Source organism: Emys orbicularis, chromosome 25 (genome assembly GCF_028017835.1).
Source record: "Emys orbicularis isolate rEmyOrb1 chromosome 25, rEmyOrb1.hap1, whole genome shotgun sequence".
In the NCBI taxonomy this organism is placed as follows: Eukaryota; Metazoa; Chordata; order Testudines; family Emydidae; genus Emys; species Emys orbicularis.
The window spans coordinates 1,160,180-1,188,105 of NC_088707.1; the positions used below are offsets into that span (position 1 = coordinate 1,160,180).

Sequence of the window (27,926 nt, forward strand, 5' to 3'; positions counted from 1 at the left end):
GGTGGAGAGCAGGGCAGGGTCTGCTCTCAGCACCCCATGCAAAGAAATCAAGTGAGCACTTTAAACTAAGCCTCCCACCCAGCCAAGGGGCTGGGACCAGGCGGCTCTGGGTTTGAGGACACCGCTGCCAGCCCAAGGTACCATCCTTCAGTGGGGCATGTTCCCCCTCCCTCCCTCCCCAAGCCCAGCTGGTGCTGGGGGGGGGGGGGAAGTCAGTTCAGACAGCAGGGTTGTGTCCCGGAACAGGAATGGAAGCAAGGGCTGGCTTGTGCGGGGGCTGGGGAGGCAGGAGGAGAGCCAGGCATCTGGTCCTGCCGCTGGCAGCCGAGCGGGGCCCAAGGCCCGTCCTGCCCGTGCTGCTTTCCCCCCAGGGCGGCCAGGCCCATTTCCCTCCCTGGGGCTGGCAGGGGTGTGCGCCTGGGTCCCCTTGTCTGACTGAGCGACCCACCCCTCCCCAGCCCCATACCGCCCACCCAGCTAGTGACTTGCCCCATGCCCGTGGCTGTCTGCGCAGTGAGAGGCTTTGTGTCTGTGGTCTGCTGCCTGTGAATTATATGCACTTTAAAACTGATGTGGCTTGTAATCTTTGTCCTAATAAAGTGGTAGTGAATGTCCTCCCCAGCCTGGCCGCCAGTATCCGTTCTTACCCCCGCCTGAGTGGGAGCTCACCCCTGCGCCCCGCTGCACTGGGGCCTGGATCCACCAGAGCGCTTCACAGGAGCGGCGAGGGCCCAGTAGGATGCTGGCCCAATCCTTAGCTTGGCTCTGCCGAGAACTGCCCCTGCCCTGCTGCACATGGGCACCTGGCTGCAGTATTGTTCTGTGCTGACCCGCAAGCTCGCCGCAGGCCTGGCGGGGCTAACAGCAGCAGCCCTGGCGGGTGGGGGGGCACGGTGACTCCTGCAGCACAGAACAGCAGGCGCGTTGCAGCCGCGGGAGCTGCTGGTCCGAGTGGCTGGCCCCGTTCAGTTACATCTGGCCCTGGGGATCCCTGCTGCGCCCACGGGGGCAGGGGCATGGGCATTGCCGTACCTGGCGCTCCAGTGACCGGTAGTCACAGGGAAGGGGATGAGCGCTCGCCCTGCACAGCGTCGCTCTCCCGTGGGGGCCCCGCCGGGCCTTTCAACTGATCCAGACCCCGACCTAGTGAGTGGCCACCTGCAGCGAGCAGAGGCTGGGAGGGGGCGGCTCCTGCATGGGGGCCCCCTGGACCTTGCTCTGAGCTTTCCTTGGTTCAAGGAAGCAGCTGCATAACCTACACCTGCCCCACTCTCCAGCCCCCCAGGCTGCTTCTGGGCCCGGCTCTGACCCCCCTCTCCCGTAGGCAGCAGCAGGCCCGCTCCGGCTCTACCACCACAGGAGGACACTGCCCCCTGCTAGCAAAGGGGCCCGTTTCACTGCCAGCACGCAGTGTCCCCAGGCAGGGAAACCCCCTTCTGCCGCTGCACAAACAGACCCGAGGCTGGGGTGTTGAACTCTGTCATTCTGCCTTTATTTGCACATAGTCATGTGTCAGTCAACAAAACAGCTGTAACAAATAAAACGCCCAGCAAAGCCAGGCCTTTGGGTCACTCAGTGCATGTCTGTCCCGCTGCAGCGCGGGAATGGGAGTGGTCCCGGGGTCGGCTGGTCTCAGCAGGGCTCGCCCCTCTTGCAGAGATGTAGCACCCTATAGCCCGGGCCCCAGGACGCACTCACCCGGAGCAGCCGCCCTGGTTTCTTTTTGTTTTTTATACAAACTGAGAGAATAAAAAAACGTCGTGTGTGTAATCAACCAGTCAGCAACAAAAATAGTACAAAGACTCCAAAGGTCTTTACCTGATTGTAGGAGAGCAGCAAAGTGCGGGGGCGGGAGGGGGGGTGTGCATGAGCGAGTGTATTGCAGGTAGCGGCCGGGGCGCAGAACACGCCCTACGGGCCGTGTTCCAGGGCTCTAGAGTGCATGGGTCACTTCATGGCTTTTGCTAAGCGAGCAAGCAAGCGGGAAATCTAGCTGCTAGCATTGCTAACTGGCCCCACGGAAGGCCCATGTCTCCTCCAAGGGGAAGCTGCAGTGTTTATAGGGGAGGTGGGTTGGCAGCCCCCAAACGTGCCCCACTCCCCAGGTTTGAGCTGAGGGCGTCCCCGGGCAGGCCCGTATCGCCCCAAGGGGCTGACATCCTGTCCATGGGGGGGGCAGGAGAGATTGCACCAGCTGGTTCCAGGAGGACCAGAGCGGGGGGTTGTTCTGCATGGCCCCTACCTTCCGCTCGGTGCGCAGGGCAAGGGGGTTGTTACTGCGCCAGCGCTCGGCTCAGCGTGATTCCAGGAGGAAGACGTGGGCCCTGCCTGTGGGGCTCCCAGGCTAGATGGTGCTTGGCCCCAGGCAGCCCGCGGGGTGGCGCAGGCAGGGGAGGTGCAGCGGGGGGGGGGGGGGGGGGAAGGAGCAGACGCCCCAGCCAGGAGCCAGGTTCTGGCAGTTCTGGGTTGCTTGGCCCCTTTGGTCCGGCAGCGCTCGGTCCCCTCCTAGCACCGCGCAGGAGGTGCCAGCGTTTGAGACATTAACCCCTTCCTTCCCCTGCAGCCAGCGGCTATTCGCCTTTTGCCTCCTCCGGGATCTGGGGCAGGTTCTGGTCCTTGGGTGGGACCAGGGGCTTGCTGGGGCCGTGGTAGTCCTGGACGGCTTTGGGCTCGTTGGTGTGGTACGAGCCCTTGTAGCGGTGGTGGTGGAGATACAGCAGCAGCAGTAGCCCGGCCAGGAGCAGCAGCAAGAAGGTCACAACTACTGGGAAGGAGGAAAACAGCCGTGAGGGCGTCTCCCTCCTGCAGCCGCGGCCTGAGCCCTCCGCCGGGTCCCCTCTCCTGCCGCAGCCTGACGGGGGCACCCGAGACAGGCCGGGCCTTGGAGCCCAGCTCCCCACTCGCGCAGCTGGGCCAGCAACCTCCCCCGGCGCAGCTCTGGGCCCAGCCCAGGGCAGCCAGAACCGAGTTCTCCCCCGAGCCTCGCACCGCCCCTGCAGGCAGCCCCTTGGCGCGAGAGCAGAGAGAACCCGGCCCGGCTGCCGGCTGGTGCCAACGCGCGGCCGCGTCACTTACAGCCAGTGATGATCCCGATCCAGCCGTCGTCGTGCACGTGGGGGAACTCTGCAAGAGACACGCGGCCGGGGGGTCAGCCGGGGGGGGGGGCAGGGATAGGCTGGTACATGGTGCACGGCTCAGCCCTGCCCCCAGCAAGGGGGTGGTGGGGTCAGGACCCTGCTGCCATGGACCTGCCCCCGGCCCTCCCGCCGCTGCGCTGCTGGTGACGGGCTGCCCGGCAAGAACCGCTCCCCCCAGTGCTGCAGGGCCCAGCCCTGACGACAGGGCTGCTACCTTCCCACTGCTCATGCATCTTGCAGCTGAGGCTGGGCAGAGAACCCAGGAGTCCTGGCTCCCCCCACCCCCATCTAACCCACTGGAGTCCTGGCTCCCCCCACCCCCCTCTAACCCACTTGACCTCCCACACACGCCTCTCCCAGAGCGGCGGCTAGAACCCAGTGCAGCTGGGCGGGGCTGGCATGAGCCCTCCCTACCTGTGCCCATGTACCAGGGGTCCATTTCGGGGGGGATGTCCATGATGCTGAGGGGCATGGAGCCACAGTTGGACTCCACCAGCTCCCCCTTGATGCTGTAGGGCACCAGCCTGCCGCTGGGGCGGAAGATGGCTTTGAGGGGCAGGATGCTGTTGAACTTCACCCCTGACAGGCAGCCTGAGAAGCCGGGCGTGTTGTACTTCTGGATCTCGGGGTCGATCATGCCTGTCTCTGCAGGAGCACGGAGAGGAGAGGGTTAACTGGGGCCAGGGGTCTCCCCCAGTGGGGAGGGGGAGCAGGCTACTCTGGCCGCGTAGGGCTGGTTAGGGGGTTTCAGCTTCCACGAGCTGGGGGCGGGCGCATGGGTCCCAGCCTGTCCGTGGTGGCCATTGCCAGGGCCCCGAGCTGCCAAGGAGCAGGGCAGTTCCCAATGGGGGGGCAGAAGGGGCAGGGCAGTTTCCTGGGGGCTGGTGGAGGGGGACAGGCAGGGCCCTGGGGGGGCAGAGGGGGCAGGGCAGTTCCCCTGGAGGGGGGGGTGGAGGGGGACAGGCAGGGCCCTGGGGGGGCAGAAGGGGCAGGGCAGTTTCCTGGGGGCTGGTGGAGGGGGACAGGCAGGGCCCTGGGGGGCAGAAGGGGCAGGGCAGTTTCCCGGGGGCTGGTGGAGGGGGACAGGCAGGGCCCTGGGGGGCAGAAGGGGCAGGGCAGTTTCCCAGGGGGGGTGGAGGGGGACAGGCAGGGCCCTGGGGGGGCAGAAGGGGCAGGGCAGTTCCCCTGGAGGGGGGAGGGAGCAGGGCAGTTTCCCGGGGGGGTGGAGGGGGACAGGCAGGGCCCTGGGAGGGCAGAAGGGGCAGGGCAGTTTCCCGGGGGGGGTGGAGGGGGACAGGCAGGCCCCTGGGGGGGCAGAAGGGGCAGGGCAGTTTCCCGGGGGGGGTGGAGGGGGACAGGCAGGGCCCTGGGAGGGCAGAAGGGGCAGGGCAGTTTCCCGGGGGGGGGGTGGAGGGGGACAGGCAGTTCCCAGGGGGGGGCAGAAGGGGCAGGACAGTTCCCCTGGAGGGGGGAGGGGGCAGGCAGTTTCCCAGGGCCCTGCTTACCCATCACGCGCCCCAGGTACAGGTTCTTGGGCGAGTCCAGCTTCCTGTCCACTAACAAGGAGAACTGCTTTTCCATGACGGGGAAATAATCCACCTGGCGTGAGAGTGAGAGCCCTGGTCAGCCCCCGCAGCCCCCAACACCTCTTCAGGGGCCAGAGCTCAGGCAGGGGCAGTTCGTTCAGCCACTGACCCGGGAGCTTCACTGTGTCAGCTCAGCACGGCCTCGCGGGAGCCAATCCGGGGTCCAGCCACTCAGCCCCGGCCAGAAAGTCTCGTGTCCCTCAATCACAACAACCCTGCCTGGCACCCACCTCCCCCCTGACACCCCTTACGCCCCTGCCTCCGTGGCCCCTGGAGCAGATCCCTGCCCCCATCCAGTGGCCCCTGGAGCGGATCCCTGCAGGGCAGGCCTGGCCCCAGCCCGCGGCCCCGCCCGGCGGTACCTGGGTGTAGAGGGTGCGGTTGATGCGGGTGATGTTGATGCGATGGGGCCTCCCATCCGTCACGGGCGTGGTGGTCAGCGGGAAGACGTAGGGGCCGGTGCCCAGTTCGTAGTGCAGGTGGAGGCTCCCTGCCGAGGCAAGGCCCAGAGCGATAAGCAGGGGCCAGCCGGGAATGACCCAGAACCCAGCGTGGGGAGGGGCCGGGGGGCCAGCTCCATGGTTAGATCCTCCAGTAATGCACCGGGGCCTGAGGATCCCTGACAGGGAGGGGGCTCAGCTCTGGGCCAAGACCCCGGGAAGGTGGGGAGGGGGCGCTGCCAGCCTGAGGCCGTGGGGGCCCCTGGCTCCGGCCTGAGGCCATGGGGGAATGTGGCCCTGGCTCCGGCCCCTGGCGGGCAGGGTGGGGAGGGCCCCTGGCTCCGGCCTGAGGCCATGGGGGGACGTGGCCCTGGCTCCGGCCCTAGGCGGGCAGGGTGGGGAGGGCCCCTGGCTCCGGCCTGAGGTCCCCGGGCTCTCACCGTCCTCGCGGATGAGCACGGCCACGTAGTCCCTGCGGAAGGAGCTGACGTAGAGCAGGACGGCGGGCGCGGTGCCGGTGCGGAAGCTGAAGCTGAGCTCCTCGCTGGTCAGGTTGTAGCCCGGCAGCGGCTGGCTCCTGATGCTGGCGAACTCGCGGGCGGCTGAGAGCTCAGCCGGCAGGATGTTGTAGCGAACCCAGGTGCCGGGCTCGAAGTAGGCGCCGATGTCTGCATGGGGGGCACAGAGGGAGTGAGGCGGCCTGGCCTGAGGTGGGGGGCAACTACGTGCCCCACAACCCCCCCTTGCACCCCAGCATCCTGCCCTGCTCCCTGAGCCTCTGGGGCCCCCCCACGCCCCAAGGGATCACACCTGACATGGGAATAGCAAAGCCTGCCCCACGCTGGACCTCTGGGGCTGTGACACAGGAGCCTCGATACAGCTCCATTCACCCCGGCCTCTGGGCGGGGGGCCCTGCCCCCGGGTGCCCCGCCTCTCACCCCGGTCTCTGGCCAGGCGGCCGTGCCCCAGGCTCCCCGCCCTGCCCCTCACCCCGCCTCTGGCCGGGCGGCCCTGCCCTTGGGCGGCCGTGCCCCTCACCCCGCCTCTGGGCGGGCAGCCGTGCCCCCACGTGCCACGCCCCTCACCCCGCCTCTGGGCAGGCGGCCAAGCCCCCACGTGCCACGCCCCTCACCCCACCTCTGGCCGGGCGGCAGTGCCCCGGGCGGCACAGCGCCACTCACCGTGGTTGCAGAAGGGCCCGTCGAAGGCGGAGAGGCTGCAGTTGCAGGTGTAGTGGCTGTAGCGCTCCACGCAGAGCCCGCTGTTCTGGCAGGGCACCCGCGGGTACTGGCAGTAGCCGGTGCAGTTCACCCGCACGCCCTCCGTCTCGTTGGCCTTGCCCTCCAGGTTCAGCGTCCGCCCGTTCATGCGCAGCGCCCGCAGGCAGCCCAGGAAGGGGCGCAGCCGGTGCTCGGCCGAGCCTGGCCCGGGGAACAGAGAGCGTCACGTCTGGCTGCCCCCACCACGGCAAGGCCTGCACTGCCAGGCTGGGGTGGGTGGTCGACCCTGAGGGAGGATCGGCAGAGCCCCAAAGCACCGACTCCCCCGGGGAAATCGAACTTCACCCTTCACTAGCCCTGCTCAGGGCTCAGCGCCTGGGAACACCCCAGCCCTCAGGAGAGGCCCCGATTCTCACCTGATGGGGAAACTGAGGCACTCAGCAACGGAGGGACGTGCCCAACGTCACAGAGCTGGGAAGAGACCCCGGGAGTCCTGGCTCCCAACCCCCGGCTCTCACCACTAGCCAGTGCTGCACTGAGACTGAAGAAGTGCTGAGGGGAGCGTGGGCCCTGGGGCTGGCTTGTGTTTCTGTCTGTACCGTGGTAACGTTTGAACGCCGCAGCTGAGCAGTTCTCCATTGGAACAGGCAGAACCTGAGGGATTCTGGGAAAAGGGGGCCACAGGGGGATGCATGGAGCCCCTGCCAGCTGCCGAGCACAGCCGCAGGGTCAGGCACCTGGCAGCTCTCTGGGGATCAAATCAAACAAAACCACAAACAGCTGAGTGCCACCCGGTTAACCCCTAGCAATCCCCTGCCCCAGGCCTGTGCTCGGCCAGGAGATGAGGCCAGGCTCAGCCCCGCCCCACCTGGCCCCGCCCCATTGCTCACTGCCTACTGTGCCTGTTGCTTCCAAACCAGAGGAGAGCAAGGTACTTTGGGGAGAGAAAAAGGAGAAACCCAGAGCCCCTGGCAGGAGGGGGAGAAGGGGGAACCTTGCTGGGGGGGGACACCCAGAGAGCCCCCGCACGGGGGGGACAATGCGAGGAGAAGGGAGGGTGGGCCCATGATAAGAGAGGAGGGTGGAAAGGGGGCACAGAACCTGGGGGGGAATGAAAGGAGGCTCATGGGGGGATGCTAGGAGTCCGGGGTGTGCAGAGCTGGGTGGTTGGCACCCTGCCCCCAGGGGTAATTCTTGTCTGAAGAGCCCAGCAACTCTGGTTCCCCTCTGGCGATGCACCACTCCCCCCAGGCACCTGGGTCACTGTGTCCCCTGGGCCAGGGGCCGAGGGGGGGGCTGGTCTGCTGCACTCCGACAGGCCTGGCACTGACTGAGGAAAGGTGCCACAGCCCCAGGGAGAGGAGGCTGAGGGATCGGATGGGGTGAGGGGCTCTGCTGGGCGGTGGGGGAGCCCGAGAGCCCCTCTTGCAGCTGCAGGGCTCCCTCTTGCAGAAAGGGGGACAAGGGCCTGGCACACTACTGGGGCCCTGGGCCAGGGCTGGTTACAGGTCTGAGCAGAGCACCCTTTAAAGCCAGGACACCCCACCTGTTGGCTAAGGAGCAATGCAGCCCAGGGAGGCCCTTAGCCTGGCTCTAAACCTGCCGTGCCAGCTGCAGGACTCCTGGGTTCTCTAAGGGGAGGAGCTGGAGCATCCCGTATTTGCTGTTGGGCTGGGGAGGGGCCTGAGCCGGGCGCTGGGAGCAGCCCCGGGGGCCACAGGCTCTGCCCTTCACTCACCCACATAGAGGGGCCTGTCGAACTCCAGCCGGACGTAGCTCTGGGGTGGGGCCAGCCGCACCACCCAGGGCAGCTTGTCCACCCGCAGGCGCGCCAGCTTCACGTTGATCTCGGCCTTCACCTGGTGCCACTCGTCATCGCTGAAGGGGACGGGGGATCTCACCGTCAGGTTCTCGTCCCCGTTCCCAATGTCGTACGCGAACACCACGTCTCTGGTGGCTGGGGAAGCAGGGGAGGTCAACTCTCGGGGGCTCCCTGCCAGCAGCATCCACCCCCTGAGCCCCCCGGAGTCCCGCCCACAACCCCTGCAGTCCCAGCCCTGGCTCCTGCCGGTCACCCTCCGACGGCTCTGCCGGTGCCCCTCAGTCCTGCCCCGCAGCCCCCCCCATCACCCTCCGACGGCTCTGCCGGTGCCCCTCAATCCTGCCCCGCAGGCCCCCCCTCATCACCCTGCGACAGCTCTGCTGGTGCCCCTCAATCCTGCCCCGCAGCCCCCCCCTCATCACCCTGTGACGGCTCTGCCGGTGCCCCTCAATCCTGCCCCCCCCCATCACCCTGCGACGACTCTGCCGGTGCCCCTCAATCCTGCCCCGCAGCCCCCCCCATCACCCTCCGACGGCTCTGCCGGTGCCCCTCAATCCTGCCCCGCAGCCCCCCCCTCATCACCCTGTGACGGCTCTGCCGGTGCCCCTCAATCCTGCCCCCCCCCATCACCCTGCGACGACTCTGCCGGTGCCCCTCACTCCCAACCTGCAGCCCCCCCCACTCCAGCCAAGTTCTGGAAGATCCCGTCTGCGACTCCCCGGCCCCGCGCCCAGCCCCTACTATTGAGCTCGATGCGGATGTAGTTCCTGCAGCCCCCATTCTCCAGGAAGACCCCGGACAGGGCGGTGGTTCGGAAGTAGAAGGAAATGTCCAGGCTGTGGTTGGCCAGGAAGGTGGGGAACACGAGGGAGGCGCCTTTGTTGAAGGAGACGGTGTTCCAGGTGTTCCCTGAAAGAGACCAGGGCAGGGTGAGACCCAGGCCCAGCCCCTCCCCCGCAGGACAGAGGGACCCTGCAAGGGCCCTGGCTGTGCCCCCCGCCCAGCAGGGCACTCACGGTCTCCATAGCAACGCAGCGGCCCCAGCAGGAACTGGCCCTCGGAGTGGGAGCGGTTGGTGTCTCCCACCACGACCTGGGTGACGGGCAGGTGGTCCACGAAGTTCAGCAGCCCCTTGTCCGTCCTCCTAGAGCCGGAGCCGGGGGCGAAAGAGCCGGGGTCAGAGAGGGACAGGAGCCCCCCGCCCGTTCCACGCCCCTGCCCTCCTTCCCCACCCCCAGCTGGATGCCCTCCACTGCCTCACTCCCCACTGCCACAGCCTCTCTGCTCCCCACTGCCTCGCTCCCCACTGCCCCACCCTGCTCCGCCCCCCACTGCCCCACCCTACTCTGCCCCCACTCAGCTGCCCCCCATTACCGCTGCCTACTCAGCCCCCGTCCCTCTGGCACCCTGCGCTGCCTCATTCCAACCAACCCCCCCCGCCCCACCCTCCCGACCCCACCCCGACTCTGCGCTGCCCCACTCCACCCCATCACCTCAGCCACCCCATCCCCAGGCACCTCACCACCGCCCTGCACTGCTCCCCACGTGTGCCTCAGAGCCAGCCCATGCCCCAGCCCCCAGGGGCTCACCACTGGGCGTGGTCGGCGTCGCAGTTGCAGAAGTGCTTGGGGTCGGCGCAGTTCTTGTCCAGGCCGCAGGCGCAGCGCTGGACGCCCGGCGGGGAGCCCCCCCAGTAGTAATGGCGCTGGTTGTGGCGGCCCATCCAGAAGCTGAAGGGCGGCCCATCTGGGGGAGGGGACAGAGCCGTGGGTGAGGCCGGGGGCGGGGGGGCTGAGCTGGGCTAAGGGGCTGGGGGAGCGAGCCCCGTCCTGAGGGAGCATCAACCTGTGCAACCAGACGGAGAGCAGCCCAGGGGGCCAGACTGCACCTGCCCAGACAGGAGGCGCAGAGGGGGTGGGCAGGGACCATGAGACTCACCCCATGACCCTCCCCTCCCCCACTGCTGGGGCAGGGCAGTGACCCCCCCAGCACCCCGCCATTAATCCCATTGCTGGGGCGGGGCAGAGCCCCCCATTTCCCTCCCCGCCAGGGGCAGGGCAGCGCCCCGAGGCACTCACAGGGTGTGTTGAGCAGGCGGGAGCTGTAGCAGGAGAACTCCAGGTGCTGCTCGCAGTACTCGGAGCTGTTGGCCAGGGCCTCCACCTCCGCCCACGAGGCGTTCCAGTACTCCACCGTGCCCAGGAAGGGCCGGTCCAAACTGGAGCCCCTCACCCGCGTGGCGTAGTACCGGTTGTGCCGGACGATGGTCCAGGCCCGATCCTCTGAGGCTGACACGCAAGGAGAAAGGATGGAGTCAGCGAGGGAACAGCCTGGGAGTCCCTTCGCCCAGCCCCTCCCTCCAGCTCTCTCCTGCATCACTCGGGGGCGGGGGGAAATGGGGGCAGCCCGGGCACCATGACAAGGTCCAATCCCCTTCCCTACCAATGGGCCTCAGCCCTGGCCGCCCTGAGGGCCCCTCTGCAGGCAGGGCCGGGGGCAGTCGCTCTCGGGCCCGGTTCTGGAATGGACACCGTCACCGGCCCTCCAGGAACCCCATCACACAGGTGCTGCATGTGGGGTCGGCTTCCGGTCACCACTGCCTGGGGCTGGGTCAGAGCTGGCGCCCCCTAGAGGGGAAAAGCCCTGTGCCCCATTACCTGCCCCCCTGAGCCAGCCAATCCCTGCCCCAGGACCGGATCAGGGCCGGCGCCCCCTAGAGGGGAAAAGCCCTGTGCCCCAGTCCCTGCCCCCTGAGCCAGCCAGTCCCTGCCCCGGGACCGGATCAGGGCTGGCGCCCCCTAGAGCAGAAAGAACCCGTGTCCCATTCCCTGCCCCCCTGAGCCAGCCAGTCCCTGCCCTGGGGCTGGGTCAGAGCCGGCACTCCCTAGAGGGGAAAGGCCCCAATTCCCAAGCCCTGCCAGACCCTTTGGCATCTCTCCTTCCCCACCCGGCTACCTCGGATGTCGCAGTAGACGGTGAAGGGTTTGAGGGGCCCGCTGCCATCAGGGTCGATGGTGAAGTTCCCAGATGTTTTCCCACTGAGCCGATACGCGTCACACGACTCTTTGTAAAGGGCTGGAACAGGCAAAGCAGGAGGCTGGGATGAGACTAGCGAGCTGGGCTGGGCGTGGCAGCTGGGGCCGGGAACCCGCCCTCAGCCCCCCGTCCCCCTGGCTGGGCCGGAGCTCACATTTGTGGCAGGTCTCTCCCTTGTATCCCGTCAGGTTGCAGACGCAGGTGAAGTCATCCCAGGACTGCAGGCAGCGGCCGCCATGCTCGCACAGATTGGGGGTGCACCTGGCGGGGACAGATGCAGCTGAGGACGGCCGGGCGCATGGACGCCGGGGTGAGCAGGGTGTGCAGCTATTCGGCCGTGACTCCAGCCATCGGCAGAGCTGCCCAGGCAAACCCGCCCTCTGTCCCAGCGCAGCCAGGCCCTGCCTCAAACCTGATCACTCCACCCCAGGGCAAACTGTGCATCGAGCTGTTATTAATGACGGCAGCGCTGCACGGATGCCGGCGGAGATCGAGGCCCCCGACAGGCCGGGCACTGAGCGGACACAGTCCCTGCCCCGACCAGCTCACTCTGAACAAAGCAGAAATGGGGGGGGCTGACAGCTGGCAGCAGGGCAAAGCCTCGATCTCAGGTCCCTGCAGGCCCAGCCCTAGGCACCGAGGACAAGCCCATGCCCCTCCCCCACGGTTTGCTCTGGGGCAGCCCCCCGGCGCAGACACAGCCCAGCTCCTGGCGCGGGTCAGGCAGCGTCCGGCCGGCCAGCAGGCACATACCTGTCGGCGATGCTGCACATGTTGAAGAACACGTTGGAGTATTTCCCCAGCCGCTCCTGCCTCAGCAGGTCCAGCTCCACGGGCTGGGCATCAACGCTGATGCTCTGCAGGCAGCCGTGGAAGGCTGTTTGGTTCGAGAGGCAGCCGGTGATGGCGGCGGGTTTGGGGCAGCCTGGAACACACACGGGGGCGGGGTGGGGTGAGTGCTGCCTGCCGCCTGCCCCCCAGCCTGCCCCCACCCCGCCCCGGCCCGGGCCGCCCACCTCCAAAGAAGTACTGGGTCCCGGTGCGCAGCTGGAAGGGGTGGGCCACCCGGAACTCGGCCCCGTCGTTGTCGTCGATGGTGATCACGGCCGAGCCGTCCCGCGCCACCAGCTCCACCATGTGCCAGAAGCCGTCGTTCAGCCGGTACCCTGGATGGGGGCAGAGGGGGGGCAAGTGGGCCCACAGGCGGCTGGTTCCTATCACCTCCTGCACCCCCTTGGCGGGACAATTCAGTGCTGGGGCCTGAGACCCCCAGCAGGTGGCCATGGGGCTGCCATCCCCCCAGCCCCTCCTCCCCCAGCCCCCTCTTTGGTCATGTAACAAAGTGAAGGGGAAGGGGGGTCGGGATCCCAGCCTGTAAGTGCCGAGATGGGGAACTGATATCTGGGAACAGGCTTTTCGGTCTAGCAGAGGATGGTCCGACATAGGGCCATGGCTGGAAGCGGAGGCTAGACAAACTCAAAGGTGTGTTAACGTGCGAGTAATTAACCATTGGAACGAGGTCTCTAGCACTGGCCATTTCCAATCCAAGCCTTGACGCTCTGCTCTGGGAGCTAAGGGGCGGGGGTCCCATGGGCTGCACTGGGCAGCAGGTCAGACCAGCCCAGGAAGCTATGAACCTTAGGGTCAGGGTGGGGGTCAGGTCAGGGTTAGGGCAGCAGGTCAGACCAGCCCAGGAAGCATTAGGGTTAGGGATGAGGGTCGGGGGTAGGGTAGGGGTGGGGGTCAGGAGTTAGGGGTCAGGGTTAGGGCAGCAGGTCAGACCAGCTCGGTTAGGGTCAGGGTGAGGGTCAGGGGTTTAGGGTCAGGGTGAGGGTCAGGGCAGCAGGTCAGACCAGCCCGGGAAGCTATGAACCTGCAGCAAATTCCAGCTTCTTGCGGCCGGGCTGGGCAATGGAGACGTTGACCTGGCCGTTGCTCAGTACCATCTCCAGGGAGCCCAGGTGCTCGGCGAAGCTGGTGTAGAGCAGCAGCCCCACCGTGTCCCAGGAGCGGAACTTGAAGCTGACGGACAGGCGGTTCCGGCGCGGGATGCCTGGCACTTCCAGGTAGTTGTTGATGCCAGCAAAGGTGATGGGCATGTAGAGCTGATCCCGGCAGTAGTGGCTGACGTGGCCCTGGGAATAACCACATGAGAGCTGGTGAGTGCCCAGCTCCATCCAGCCCCCTGGCACTGCCGCTTCCCCTCTTGATGCCCGGGGCAGGAGTGGGGCACTTACAGCCCAGGCCCATTCACGTGGGCCCTGCCCTGGGGCTCTCTGGGATCAAAATCAGAGGACAAACAAGGATCCCGGATTTCATTATCACAAGGTTCCCCATATCAAAAGTACAAATCAGAGTTGTACATAGAAGAGGGTGTATTGATGTACCTTGGAGAGCGTTTCCCAGTGTGGGTAGTCCCATCCCAGCTTGCAGGGAAATGATCTACCTGGTGCATGACACACCCTCAGGAGGACATCCAGGGGTAGACAGAACCATGCAGCGCCTCACCTGAGTGGGTTGGTGGCCGTGCACGAAGGCAAATGTGCAACAATACAGTGAAAATTGTTTGGTCTGTGCACAGAACAATCCTATCCCCACAAAAAGAAATGCTCCCTTAAGAGTGTCCATGGCAAGCTTTGCAAATTGCTTTTGTGGGACCCTTGCAGAAGGCTCAAAGAGGAAACCAATGCCCTCTGCTCCGGTCTCCAAATGGTGGCAGCATTTCCTTTGAAAGCAAACACTGCCTTAGCTACAGCAAAGATCTTAGTGGAACAAGTCTCCTCTCGCTGGCGACTCCCTGCTAGGGAACAGTCAGACAGAGGAACACGTTATTGGGCAAGTGTTCCAAAAATGTTTACAGTTGTTGGGAGTGCAACAAAAACGGCACCTTCCATACAGGCCTCAGTCGCCAGGGATGGCAGAGCGAACAAATCGCACCATCAAACTCATGCCATGGAAACTGGTAGATGCCAATGGACGCAATTCGGACACCCTGATTCCACTCATTTTAATGTCACTCAGGGCAACTCCCGCTGCCTCCACAGACCATAAACCCTTTGAGGTGATGACTAGGCGAATGCCAGAGCATCTTTTGTGGCATGCCAGTGGCTCACAGCTAGAGGGAGTGAAAGTCGAAACCTTTCTGCAAGCATTACAAAAACATTGGAATCAGATTCACTTGCAGGTAGCTATCAAACTGGGGAAATCTGGACGGAAGGCAAAAGCCTATTTTGATAAAAGCCAAAGAGAGAAAACTTGGGTCTCCAGTTTCCCAAGCAATGCTCCTATCATATGCTGCACCTGAACACAATTTATGTAGCCGATGGACTGGGCCAAATGTGGATAGACTCAGTGCCGCTGTATACAAAATTAGAATCTCACATGGGAGCAGAAAATTAGATCAATTCTCTCTTGCGAATCAGTTGAAATTGTACCGGAAAAGAGAGATTTCTCCACAGGCAGAGGAAGCCGAGCCATTGACTGCAAAAGCGTGTAACCCAAGAGCCAGTGAGAGTCAGCCCGGGCACAGGAAAAGAAACAAAATGTGAGGTGTAACAACACTAATCCTGTACTTCTGCCTGAATGCTACCTTTCAAACTGTTTGCCAGAAGCTGGGAATGGGCAACAGGGGAAGGGTCACTTGATGATTCCCTGTTCTGTTCATTCCCTCTGGGGCACCTGGCATTGGCCACTGTCAGAAGACAGGACACTGGGCTAGATGGACCTTTGGTCTGACCCAGTCTGGCCGATCTTATGTTCTTATGTCACAGACTGTTTAGCCATAAGAGACACCGATCACTGCAGTAGATCAGGCTGTTGTACTGGGACTGGACTCAGACTTGCCTATTGAGGCCAAGGCTGGACAGGTAACAGTGATTTGGGTGCGAGAAAGAATGAACCCAGATCAAGGCCAGGATGCGATACCATGCCTTTTAGCTGAAATTTTCTTCGAATGGGATTATCAACCAGAACAAGGACAATTTATATTTAAGACTTGGGATAAAATTTTGTTTACCTCATGGACTAATAGTACAACTTTGACAATACATAAGGTACCAAAGCATGTCAGGTCTGTATAGATTGGGATTACGTCTAGTATTGAAAGATGGCAAAAATGTGTATTATGGAACGATTTTCCACTGTAGGTCCAGAGACGTGGAGGAAGGTATGTGCATTATCTGCCAGAAAAATTAGGCAGTCACTACTTGGTCCAACTACTCATAACAAATTTTACCAAAACATTAAAGGAATAGGAGGGGAACAAATTGTCCTTGCATATGATACAGAAGAAAATGAATTTTCAGCCTTTTGTAGATTGGCGGAATCTAGCAGAGGGAGGGTGTCAAGTTGGGTGGAAGTCACTCTTGGCCAATAAGTGATGGAATTCCTTATGGATCATGGAAAAACAGAACCAAGTGACAAAGCCCAGTAAGAAATGGAGCAAGGACCATATGTAACCTAAACAACGAAGCCTGTATCCAAATTAGTTTTTTGGATAGAACAAAAGTTATCAATAAATACTCGAAGTAGAGGTGCAGGCAATGCTAGTGGGAAAAGACCGTGAGTCACAGAATTCAGTGCAATGCCCTGAGTTGCAAGAAGGCCCTGTCAGTGGTCGCACAGCTACCCCTATCCCAGGGGTATTAATTAACCAAGTACCATTTATGCATTTCCTTGTTGTCATAGGCACTGACTCCATGGGTGCTCCCATGATTTTGAGAATCAAAAAGCATATCAATTATGGTAATTTGAGGTAATAACTCCTCTATGTGGTCAGCTGGAAATGTACCAATGGGATTTACTGGCAGTGAATGCAACACAGATTTCATGTCCAAGATACAACTAACTAGGGAGACCAGACAGCAAATGTGAAAAATCGGGACAGAGGGTGTGTGTGTGTGGGTTGGGGGGGGGTGTTAAATAGGAGCCTATATAAGAAAAAGACCCCAAAATCGGGACTGTCCCTATAAAAATCAGGACACCTGGTCACCCTACAACTAACCAAATGGAGATCTCCTAGGGAGCGAATAGCCTTTCCTGGAGAAGGACAGTGTTGTGTAGTGACCAATCGCAAAGAATTGCCACTGCCAGTGCAGATGTGTGGTCACAACTCCACATTTTTGTGTTAAACCACAAGTGCCTACGATTGGGCACGCAACGGTGTCTCTGATACCCACTTCTGACAATGAAACCATTATCCTTAGTAACCCTGATTATCGGGATCTTATTAGACAAAGTACTCCAGTGTTTCCTGCATAGATACCACCACTGACCTTACCACTCAAACAACTGTTCGAAAGAAAAGAGTCACATTTAATTGACATTAGTAATGAAATTAACAAGGCAAATCAAGCAATATCTGAAATGTTAGATAGTGGCAGCTCCCAAGGCAGTACACCTGGACGAATGGGAATTGGATGGAAGGGATGGATTACTGGCCATCGTTTCCTTACTATGTGTACCATCCTTACCCTATGTTACGTGGGAGGAAGACTTAGACGCATGTGTACAGAAAGGGTTAAACCCCTGCCTTGTGTAATTCAGCCTGTTTTCTTTCTCTTGTTGTCAATTACTGTCACAGCAGCCAGGGCTAATATGAGAGAAGCAGATGAGGATGTGGATGTGTATGAAGACATGTGTAACATAAGCCCACATCAAGGTCCAGAAGCTCCCTATGATTATAATTACGTACCACAGTGCAGAGGAGTAAGAGAGCTACCACCTGAAAGGATCCACAGAGGAAGAACTAATCCCTAATACGTATAGAATGATGGCATGGGTCTAGAGTTACATTACATAGAAACTTTAGGTATAGAGGTAAGTTACATATAAGATTTTGAATATTAGATCAATGATGTTTGCTGTGTATTACTGTATTAATCATTGCTGCATAGTGTCATGTAATATGTACGTGACAGGGCTCTTACTGTCTTATTATCACTTGATAGTGAGATAACACTCACCCTGTCAAGGGGGAGGGGAGATGTAGCCAGTGATTTTAGTTTATTATTCATTTATTGTGTGATGTTCTGATTAACACCATGTCATGTTCTAGATAATCATTGTATGTTAAAGAGGGTTAAGTTGTAGGATGATAGAAGTATAAGATTGATCAGTATTTAGAAGGAATAATCATGTATTAGATAGCTAAGTAAGAAAGGCTGAAATGCAAGACCTTTAGGCTGAGACCTGCAAGATTTTAGCTTAGCTATTTTAGGCCTTGGAGCTAAGAAATGCTGACAGAAGTAAGTGAGCGAAGAATAACCCGATGCCCTAAGATTATGGGCAAAGAGATTCCAAGGGGTAATATTGAAAAAAATTAGCTGGAAGATTAACTTTAAATCACAAAAATGGTGTAGAGGCACATCTATCTCTAACATGTGTCTTAACCACAGGATACAAGTTGTGATAATGAAATAAAGAGAGCCTACACGACCTATAGAAATCGGAGGGCCTTAAGTGTCTGAGGGACACCAGACCGATAAGGAAAAAGAGGGGTGACACTTTCATGTACATGCGCAGAATGTAGGTATAGGCAGAATCACGTTACAAAAAGGAGGTGCCCAGAGCGGGGAAAAAGGAGCTTCCTATGGGAGGATCCAGCAGGGACCATCCCTCTCCTGATGATCAGTCCAGGAGACCCATCAGCCCCTAACACTGTCAGGAGGATGTGAGTGGCTGTAGCTATCCCTGGTGCCTGGATGGATCTAGTTGTGGGACACTCATCACTGTGTTAGTACCTTTAATCACACTGATAAGAGAGAGTGGACCTTGTTCCTGTGACTGTCTGTGTTACTTGCCGCTGGTGTCATGTGTTCCTGTGAGCTCTAGATCCAAACCAGGCAGAGAGAGCTCTGCTCAACTCCAGCCTGAAGCCACCAGACCCAAACCCATGAGGCAGCCGCAGCCGAGGCCCCCGCTCTGAGCTCGCACCCGTCGCCTGGTGACAGCAGCCGATGGCCCCGGGCCCAGGACGACCTCGCGCTATCCATCTGGGGCTGGATGAGTGAGCGCTGGAGCAGCCGGTTCCTGGCCCGTAGCCAGCTTCAATCCTAGCCCCACGCCGGGCTCGGGTCGCTGACAGCCAGAGCTGCCTGTCGCACAACATGCCTGGGACAGATCTGCCAAGGCCAAAGGGACCCCATGTGCACTCCCCCTGCGCCCCAGGGACCCCCACTCCCTTTCCCTGGGGTTCCCCACCCCGCCCAGGCTGCCCGCGCCCCACACCTCGAAGCGGATGTTGGACGCTCTCCTCCGGGCCAGGTCAACGATGTTGACCCTGTTGAAGAAGATGTTCTCCATGCATCCCCGGAAGTTCTGTCGATAGACCAGGCTCCGATTCTTTTGACTGATCACGCCGCCGAAGAACAGCTGTGGGGAGTCAGCGGGACTGGGCTGAGCCCCAGCGGTCTGGGGCACCGCTCGCCCAGTGCGGATGGGACATGCCCCCTGCCCGGCAGGGAGAGGAACAGCAGGGAGCTCAGCACCAGTGGGGCTGGGCTGCGTCCCTCTGGGCTCCCAGGGATGGGGGTATCCCCCGGTAGCCCCCTCCAGCACAGAGCAGAGCCCCACAGGGGGCAGGGAGGGGCCTGGTTGTGATCTGCCGCTGGCTTAGCTCCTGGTCCCAGCTCAGAGGACATCACACGGGCGCAGCCTGAGCCCACGGGGCCCCGCTGCCCGCGGTTCTCAGCACAGCAACATGATGGGCCCCCTCTGTCTCCCCTCAGGGCTGGGAGCCCGGGCAGAGCTGCGCTGGGCAGTCCCCTCCAGCACAGTGTCCAGCCGGGCCGCCCCAAGAAGCAGGCCCCCGCTGGGACGGGACAGGCTCTACCTCGGTGTCCAGGTCCAGCTGCTGGAAGTCCCCGTTGCAGCGGAAGCGTCTGACCTCCCCATCCAGGCTCAGGTTGACGTGGTGACCGTGGCGGTCAATGTGCAGTGAGTGCCAGTGTTGGTCATCAAGGAGGCTGCCCACTGTCACCGTGGTGTGTCCCTGACTGGAGTGCATCGGGCTGCTGCCTGGGGAGGCCGGCCAGTCACCCTACTGACAGGGAGGGGCCTCGAGCCTCCCCAGTGCCGCTCAGGGGTCATCCCAACCCCCCTCCTGCCACCCACCCCCAACAACCCCCCTACGAGGTACGGACTGGCCACAGCCAACCCCCATCCTACAGCCCAACCCCCATGGCCCCAATCCTCCCCCCAGTACAGGCCAGCCCCTGCCGAGCCCCATCCCACTGCTCACCCCCCATGGCCCCAGTCCTACTCCAGTACGGACCAGCCCTTGCTGACCCCCATCCCACTGCCCAACCCCCAACAATGCCCCCCAGAGTACAGAGCAGCCCCTGTCAATCTCCCCCCCATACTGTGCAGCCCCTTCTAACCCCCATCCCCTGTCCAAGCCCCACCATCCCCAGTACCCCTCCCTAGCCCTGAGCAGCCCCGCAGCGCCCCAGCCAGTCCCAGACTCACCTAAGCTGATGTGCAGCACCAGCTGGGCCTGTTTCAGCTCCACGGTGATGTAGTCCCCCTGGGAGCCCTCGCCGTGCATCAGCAGCCCCTCCCGCTCCATCGTCTTGAAGTTGAAGGCAAAGACGTCCTGGGCAGTGCGGACAGTTTTGCCGCGGAAGCGGTAGGAAATGGCATCGTCCCCGTCGAAGTACAGCACATCAGACCCTGGGGGACGAGACCCAACGTCACCCAGGGCACTGGCCAAACTTGCCCACACCCCTCTGCCTGGCCCCTACCCTCCCTGCTGAGAGCCAGACTCAGGGGACGCCTGATGTCTGCAAACATCTACAAGGCGTTTGGTTTTCTAATTGTTTCAGGTTTGTACTGCAGTTTCATGAGTCGCTGGCCGGGTTATCCAGGCCATTGTTCCTTTGGGGGCCCAGGAGCCTTGGAAAGGGGGTGGGGCAAGGCTCCCCCGGCCGGTTTTGGGGTGATTAGACCCCCCTGGGCAGGGTCAAGGTGGTCAGGTGCCTTCAGCCCAGTCAAGGAGAGAGCTGCAGAGAGGCGAGCTCGGCCTGGACCAGCCCCAGGAAGGAGGGCTGTGCACCCCCAAGCCAAGGGAGAGTCTCCAGGCCAGGGGGCCAGGACTGGAGGCACCCACCTCCCCAGAAGGGCTGGGAAGCCCTGAAGCAAAAGGGGAGCTGATAGATCTGAGTAGATTAGACCCCAAGAGAGGGGGAAGATTGTTTAGAAGACACTGGTGACGGTGAATTATTTTGGGGACTTGGAAGGAAACTGAGGTCAGAAGCCTGCAGGCCCACCCTGGGGCACAAGAGGGGCCCTGGGATGGCCCCTGTCTACAGCTCCCCAGGGCTGTTTTGGTCACCAGATTTGTTTCAAAATTTTTTAAAAAATGAAACTGTCCTGAGTGGGGCAGGAGAGGAGGGGTCGGGGCGGAGGAGAGCTGGGACAGGAGCCTCGGGGACGCCAGCGGGAGGAAGGGGAACACGTCTCCAGGCTCAGTGGGGAGGGCTGGGGGCAGTGGGGTGTTGGGGCAGGACTTGGCGGGGGGGTCAGAGCTGAATTCCTGGGGAGCTGTATGGGCTCCGAATCACCCGATGGGCTGAACGGGGCCTGGGGCCCCGGGGCTCTGTGCCACACAGCGCCCAGCCAAGCCAGGCCCATTGCTCGGAGCCTTTATGCCCTCTAGGAAACCCCCAAGCCCCCTCCCCGCAGCGTCAGGCCCAGCTAGCGCCAGTGGCTCCCCCGGCGGCCTGGTGCTCACTCACGGTAGGGGCAGCCGTAGAGGCCCAGGCGCAGGCCGATCTTGCCTCGCGGGTTCCAGGCCCGGGGGATGATGCGGATGTAGCGAGCCAGGATGGGGTAGTGCAGGTCGTGGCGCACCACCCCGCTCTCGTTCACGTTCCCAAAGAACGTCTGGGGGAGAAACAGCCCCTGTCAACACAGCCCCCGCAGCGTGGGGTGACTGCGCCCCCCACCAGCCCCTTCCCACCCGGGGGGACCACGCTCCCCCGGGCCGGCCTAGGCTGTAGCCGACCTGAGGCCTGGCTTGGCCAGTGGCCTCTCTCTGACAGGGCCCAGCCCCTCAGAGGAAGGTGTCAGAACCCCACAGTGGCGGGGCTGGGGTGATCCGCCCCCTGCTAGCTCTTGGCCTGGTCTCTCAGATCAGCTGAGTCAGCGATCAGCCTGGGGCAGGAGGAGTGACGCTCCCTCCCACGTTCGTTACCACAGACTGCGGCGGTCTCTCTGGATGCTCTTGCTAGCCATCGAACTGGCCAGCCCCCCTTCGAGCCTTATTGACTTCTTGGCCTCGCCACCATCCTGTGGTGTGGAGTTCCACAGGCCAACCCCCCATTGGTGGGAGAGTTTCCCCTTAGATCAGTTTTGAATGTCCCCCTGTCAGCGACTGTCTTCTCATTCTTGTGTCGTGGGGCAGGAAAGTCGGCAGCTCCCACTCCCTCCTTTAGCCTGGCACGATCTCATAGACTTTTGGCCCGTGCCCTCAGAGCCGTGTGCAGACGGGGGCGCTCAGGACCCAGGCAAGGCGCTGGCACTGCTGGGAGCCCCCCGGATGTAGTGGCAGTGGCTCCTTACCCAGTTACTCCCTAGCTGGAAGAAGGGCTTCCAGCTGCTGGGGTGGTCCCCGTACAGCACGATGTAACGCGTCACCCAGTCATACGTGTTGTACGTCCCCTGCGTGGCCACCGCATTGATCTTGTGCTTCTGCATCAGGTCGATCTGGAGCCAGGGCTGCTTGTCGCTGGGCTCTGGCGACCAGCCACTGCTGCCTGTGCCGGAGGGCATGGTTAGACCCGGTGCCACCCGCGGCTCCGGCCTTTCCACTCCCTGCTCAGCTCAGAAATGGGGCCAGAGCCGCCCAAGGGCAGCAGGGTAAACGCCCTCCGAGCTGCCCCAGGGCCTCGCCCCACCCCACGGGGACCCCGGGGCATCACTGACAGGGGGATCCCATAGGAACCCTACTAACCTCCCCACTCTGCCCAGGCGCTGCTCTGGGGCATTTGGGGACCCTCCCTCCTTCGCCAGCACCATGTGCAGCCAGGCCACTGCTTTGTGGGTCTCCAGCAATTGCCCAGTGGCTGGGGCAGGCTCCTGGGCCCAGCTCTCCCCGGGCCCGGGCAGGCAGGACTCACTGTGCAGCCGGGCGAAGCTGGACGAGTAGAAGATGCTGTAGCGGGAGGAGGCACCGATGGATGAGGAGTAAAGGGGAGCGACCAGCTCATCGTAACAGTGCTCTGCAGGGAAGAGGCTGCGTTAAAGCCACTTTGCCGGCCTGGCCTAGCTCCAGCCCCGGCCCTTCTGCTTCTCCCCAGCTGACAAATGAGCTGCCGGAGCCCTGCAGCCACTAAGACTGTCCCCCTGGCTGGGCAGCAACAAGGCATGGTCCTTCAGGGGGACCCTTCCGCTCCTCTCCCCCAGCCCACGCCAGCCCTTGGTCTCAGAGTCTGCCACCGGGGGCAGGGCTGGACCCTTGGGCATGAGGGACCCAATGGGGCCCATTAACTCCTTTGACACTGGCCACAGCTCACGGTCTCTGCGTCCCCCGCAGCTGTCCGTCGCAGGGGAGTAGCTGAGATGCCACCCTGGCCGGGAGAGGGTAACCCGATGGCTCCCCCCAGTGTCCCCTATGACCACACAGCCAGTGCGTGTGCAGGGTGGGCCAGGCTCCTACCCCGACCCTGTGGGACCTGGGGGCTGAGCCTGTGTGAGGCTCCCAACCCACCTAGCCCCCCCCAGCATTCCCAACCCCTTCTGGTCCTTGTGTCATGACATGCAACCCCCTTCACCCCCCCATGCAGCACCCACAAGCACACGAGTCCAGCCAGAGGCCCAGCCGGGCCAGGGGGACATAGGGCAGACTGGCTACAGCACAGAACGGCCCATTGCAAAGCCCTGGAGATGGAGGCGCTAGAGGCCCGAGGGGACAGGGTGTCTCTAGGAAGGGTGTAGCGGGGCAGTTACCCCACTCCGGGGAGGAAGGCTGGGCTGATTGGGGAAGCAGCCACAGCTGGGGCCACACCTAATCAGGCCACAGCAGGCCCTGATAAAAGGGCTAAGGGAGGAGCTGGGTCAGAGTCTCTCTCCAGTCTTGGAGGGAGAAGGGCCTGGCTGTCTGGGAACAGAGGGTACCTGATGCAGAGCAGGGCTGGGGAAAGGCGAGAGGAGCCCCAGCATGAGGCCTGGTTAAAGGCCGAAGGAGGCACTGGGGCTGCAGAGGTGTAGCCCAGGGATGGGCAGAGGCAGCTGGTCCTACGCCCTGCCAGTGATGCGTGGCCATTACAGACTGCCGTCTGCCCTAGGGATTGGGGGCTAGATGATGACTGGCCGTAGCGGGTTGGGGGTTCCCCTGGGAGGGGAGACCCAGCGTGAGGGGGTACTGCTGGGGCAGAACCCTGAGTAAAGGGCATCGGGGTCTGGGAGGGATATGAGGCCTGAGGCAGGTGAGACACCAGCCAGCAGGAGGTGCTCCGGAAGCTGGAATCGAGCTAATTCCCGGATGACCAGCAGGAGGCGCTGCACTGGTGAGTGAGTCATCTGCTAGACAGTAATTTCCATTACTTGCATCTGAAGAAGTGAGGTTCTTACCCACGAAAGCTTATGCTCCCAATACTTCTGTTAGTCTTAAAGGTGCCACAGGACCCTCTGTTGCTTTTTACAGATTCAGACTAACACAGCTACCCCTCTGATATCTGCTAGACAGGGAACTGGGGGTAGATGCATGGGTTACTCAGCATTTGTGCATCCTTTCTCCGAGCCCCTGCTGCTACCCTGGAGCCCTCGGGGCTGCGAGGCCTCGGGGAATGCTGCCCCTGCCACGTTCTCCCAGTGACTTCACAGTGAGCTAGAAAGGCTGGCTGTTCCCAGGCACCTGGACCCGGCCAGATGCAGGAGGGCAAAGTCCAACTGTGGGGAGCAGTGACCCTGGCCAGGGTCCCGGGGCAGCCGGCAGGGCAGGATGGTGCCTGCCTACTGGGGACATTTGGTGCTAGACAGCGTGGCCCTTGGGCCCTGCCCCAGAGACACTGACCATTGCTGCTTGCACAACAACTGATCAGGAAGGGTCTGCCCCACGCGGGGCCCCTGGGCTCAGCCAGGGAGTCTGCCCCACACAGGGCTCCGGGTGGCTCGGCTTGGCTGGGCTCCCTGGAGCAGCAAAGCTTCCCTCTGCTCACCCGCTCTCTCTTTTTCCTCCCACTGCAGAGAGCTGACACGCCCTGCAGCTCAGCGGCTGCCCGCAGCCACACGACTGCCTGCATGTGGCTCTGGGGAGCCCCTGGCCAGGGGAGGGAGGGAAGCCCCATGTTCCTGCGGTGTCAGCCAGGCACCCAACACACTCCCATCCCCGGGCGCTAGCCTCAGGCTAGTGGGGCCTGGGATGCTGCTGGTGCTGGCAGGAGAGAGCCCAGGGCTGGACGGGGAGGGGGTTATGCAAATCTCCATTTGGAGGCTCCCGATGGGGCCAGGCAGCCCCTGCCCTGTATCAGATAGGGCAGCCCCAGCCGGCTCCACACACAGGCTGATGCACTGGCCGGATCCCATGGGGCACCCACCAGGCGAGCCTCTTTCTCCCCCTCTCCTGCGTCCCAGCTGATGGCAGCAGAGCGAGGGGCTACGGGGGGACAGCAGGAGCTGCGCTCACCTCCCCCATTTTCCAGCACTTTAGGGACCCCGCTGCACACTCCTCTCTCGGTGGGGGGAGGGTTGGGGGGACAGGCTGGGGTACAGGCAGGTGGGGGAGCAGCTGGGGCAGTTACCCATGAGGATCCAGGGCCCTGCACAGGCTCGGGGGTGATGCCCAGCAGAGACTGAGGCTCCACATTCAGCCCCCCCCTCCTGGGCTGTTCTCTGGGAGTCCAGAACCATGTCCCTCACCCCAGGGTATCAGAGGGCCCCAGAGCCCCTCACTAAGGCACCCAGCCCTGCTCAGTGCCAGCGCCTTGCCCCAGCTGAGCCCAGGGAGTCACACAGGCCCAGGGGGGAGCCAGTGCAGCTGGGGTAGGTCACTGCCCCAGCCCAGGGAGGGGGCCCTGAGGGCGCATCCCCAGCCAGCCCCACTGTGCTCTGCAGAGCTCCCTTGTGGCACCCACAGCACCCCAACCCCTGGGTGCCTATCCCTGGGGACACCTGGCTAGTGAGGCCCCAGTGCCTCTTGGGCTATGGCAGAGCCGGCATCCCCGATGGGAGAGGGGCTAGGCCCCCACACACCCCAGCTGCAATCCTGGGGTCCCCAACCACCTGCCGGCATCCCAGGCATCAGCAGAGCCTCTCAGCCCAGCCCCAGAGGGGGAGGGGGAGTGGGTGGCAATGGCACAGCCACGCAGCTGGGAGGAACCCAAAGGGCCCTGCAGCCCCAAGCCAGGCCAGGCTACTGCTGAGGTGCCAGAGCTGCACCCGAGGCCAGACCTGGCCACGTGCTCCGCTGCAGCTCCCTGCGGCCGCCTTGCCAAGTTGCTGAACAGGTCAGAAAATCTGGCCCATGTGCCAGAGGGTGGATCCCGGCAGCGCCATGGGAACCGCCTGCTTCTCCCGGTGGGATGGGACCAGCCCTGCCCCAAGCCCCAGCCCTGCTCTCTTCCTGAGCAGACGGGATGCCCCAGAGACCCCAAACAAGGCTTGCTAAGCGTGCGACCAAAGAACAGTCCCAGATCAGCAATTACTGACCTGCCCGTGTGGCCATCCTCTCCCCAGGGCAGCAGAGCAGAAGAAGCCCCTGTGCCCACCAGCATGGCCCCGGGCACCACCTGCCTCTCCTGAGACCCTGGCCGACCAGCCCCTCTGGATTCACTCCCTGCCTAGGCTGGGCACTGGGCTGGGCCCTGGCATGAGGCCAACACCCCCAGGACCCTGCCCAGCGGCTACATGTACGTGTGCGACACCTGTAGGGGGAGAAATCCCAGGGCCATTGTGGGGCAGGCTCCCCCAGTCTCCCCATCCCCACTCCTTACCATTAGAGGGCCAGAGAAACAGCTTCCTTGCCCTAGCCCATTTCCCCTTGGGTGCAGCAGATCAGGGACACGCCAGCCCAGTCCGAGAACACTGCAAGCCCCAGGAGGCTGTCCTGTCTCCTCTGGGACTGGCCCGGGATCCTGCCTTGGGGGGGGGGGGTATTCCTGAGCGCCCCCCTCCCCACCCACAGCAAAGGCCTGTTCTTGGAGCCTCTTTCACAAGAGAGGCCCTGGCAGCCCCACTCCAGCCAGGCCCGCAGGCTCCACACTGCACAGAGAGGGTCAGGGCACCTGCACACAGCCAGGGCCAAAATCGCTCTGCATGGGCACCCCACGCCCCCAGCCAAGCACCCTCACGCCCCTCAGCTCCTGGGGAAGTTTTTTGCGGCAGCTGCTGCTGCTCCAGGGAGCCCTGGAGAAGTAGCTTGGGGAGCGGGACAGGGTGCAGGGGCTCTGCACACACAGCTGCCGGCGGGCAGGTGGGCTGCTGGGGGTTCTGGGCTGGGCGGCTCTGCAGGGAAGGAGCTGGGGCCGAGGTTGTCTCTGGCTGCTGGTCTCAGGACTGCAGTGAGCGGCAGGCAGGTGCTGCAGTGGGGGGGGGGGGGAGCTGCTCTGCACCCAGCAGGCTGGACTGGATCCCTGGCACGAGAACTATTGATCCCAGCGGGGGAAGGGGCCCTGGGGCTTGGGGGCAGGGCTCCTGGGGTCTATCCCTGACCTTGCCACCACCTGACCAGGTGACCTTGGGAAAGTCCCTTCCCCTCGCGGTGCCTCAGTTTCCCTGTCTATACAGCGGGGAAGGGCAGGGAAGCTGGCGGCTGTTTGGGGCTGGGAGCGGGGGCAGCAGGGCCTCGTCCCGCATTGCGGAGCCGGGCAGATGCCGCGGAACTTACGGGGCGGGCAGCGGCGGAGGTCCAGCGGCAGGACGGCCGCGCAGGCTGCGAGGAGGAGGCAGAGCAGGCGGGTGTCCATGCTGGGGGCGGCGGGGAGCGCTCGGTGCCGGCAGCTCAGCCCGGGGCTCGCGTCGCATCCCCCGCTGCAGCCCAGCCCGACGCGTCTCCTGCTGCCGCGGCTGCTCCGGGTGCTGATGCTGCACGCGCCGATCCCCGGCCCCGCGCGTGCTCCGCTCCCTCCTGCCCCCGGCAGCCGTTCCACGGCAGCGTCTCCAGCGGGACGGGCGGGGAGCCGGGGATGGGGGTGCACAAAGTTATGGGGGGCGCAGAGCAGGGGATGGGGGTGCAGAGCACGGGGATGGGGCGCAGGGGATGGGGGTGCAGAAGGGGATGGGGGCACAGAGCAGGGGATGGGGGATGCACAAGGGGATGGGGGCACAGAGCAGGGGAGGGGGGGATGCACAAGGGGATGGAGGGCGCAGAGCAGGGGATGGGGCGCAGAGCAGGGGATGGGGCGCAGGGGATGGGGGTGCAGAAGGAGATGGGGGCACAGAGCAGGGGAGTGGGGATGCACAAGGGGATGGAGGGCGCAGAGCAGGGGATGGGGGCGCAGAGCAGGGGATGGGGCGCAGGGGATGGGGCGCAGGGGATGGGGGTGCAGAAGGGGATGGGGGCACAGAGCAGGGGAGGGGGGATGCACAAGGGGATGGAGGGCGCAGAGCAGGGGATGGGGCGCAGAGCAGGGGATGGGGCGCAGGGGATGGGGGTGCAGAAGGAGATGGGGGCACAGAGCAGGGGAGGGGGGATGCACAAGGGGATGGAGGGCGCAGAGCAGGGGATGGGGGCGCAGAGCAGGGGATGG

General features: G+C 62.9%; 1 protein-coding gene across 1 annotated transcript; it reads right to left on the bottom strand.

The window, feature by feature from the left end:
• Nucleotides 1-2,570: 2,570 nt before the first annotated feature.
• CNTNAP1 (contactin associated protein 1) lies at nt 2,571-27,143 on the bottom strand. Its single transcript, XM_065422551.1, has 24 exons — nt 27,065-27,143; nt 22,359-22,460; nt 21,802-21,995; nt 20,976-21,123; nt 19,708-19,911; nt 19,073-19,257; nt 18,469-18,612; nt 13,115-13,376; nt 12,258-12,407; nt 11,995-12,166; nt 11,396-11,502; nt 11,161-11,280; nt 10,284-10,487; nt 9,795-9,951; nt 9,222-9,349; nt 8,947-9,114; nt 8,122-8,340; nt 6,345-6,584; nt 5,604-5,831; nt 5,086-5,213; nt 4,643-4,736; nt 3,552-3,782; nt 3,076-3,123; nt 2,571-2,764 (listed from the first exon to the last, which is right to left on the bottom strand). The coding sequence occupies exons 1-24, from the start codon at nt 27,141-27,143 to the stop codon at nt 2,571-2,573; spliced, it is 3,906 nt and encodes a 1,301-aa protein (XP_065278623.1).
• Nucleotides 27,144-27,926: the final 783 nt, after the last annotated feature.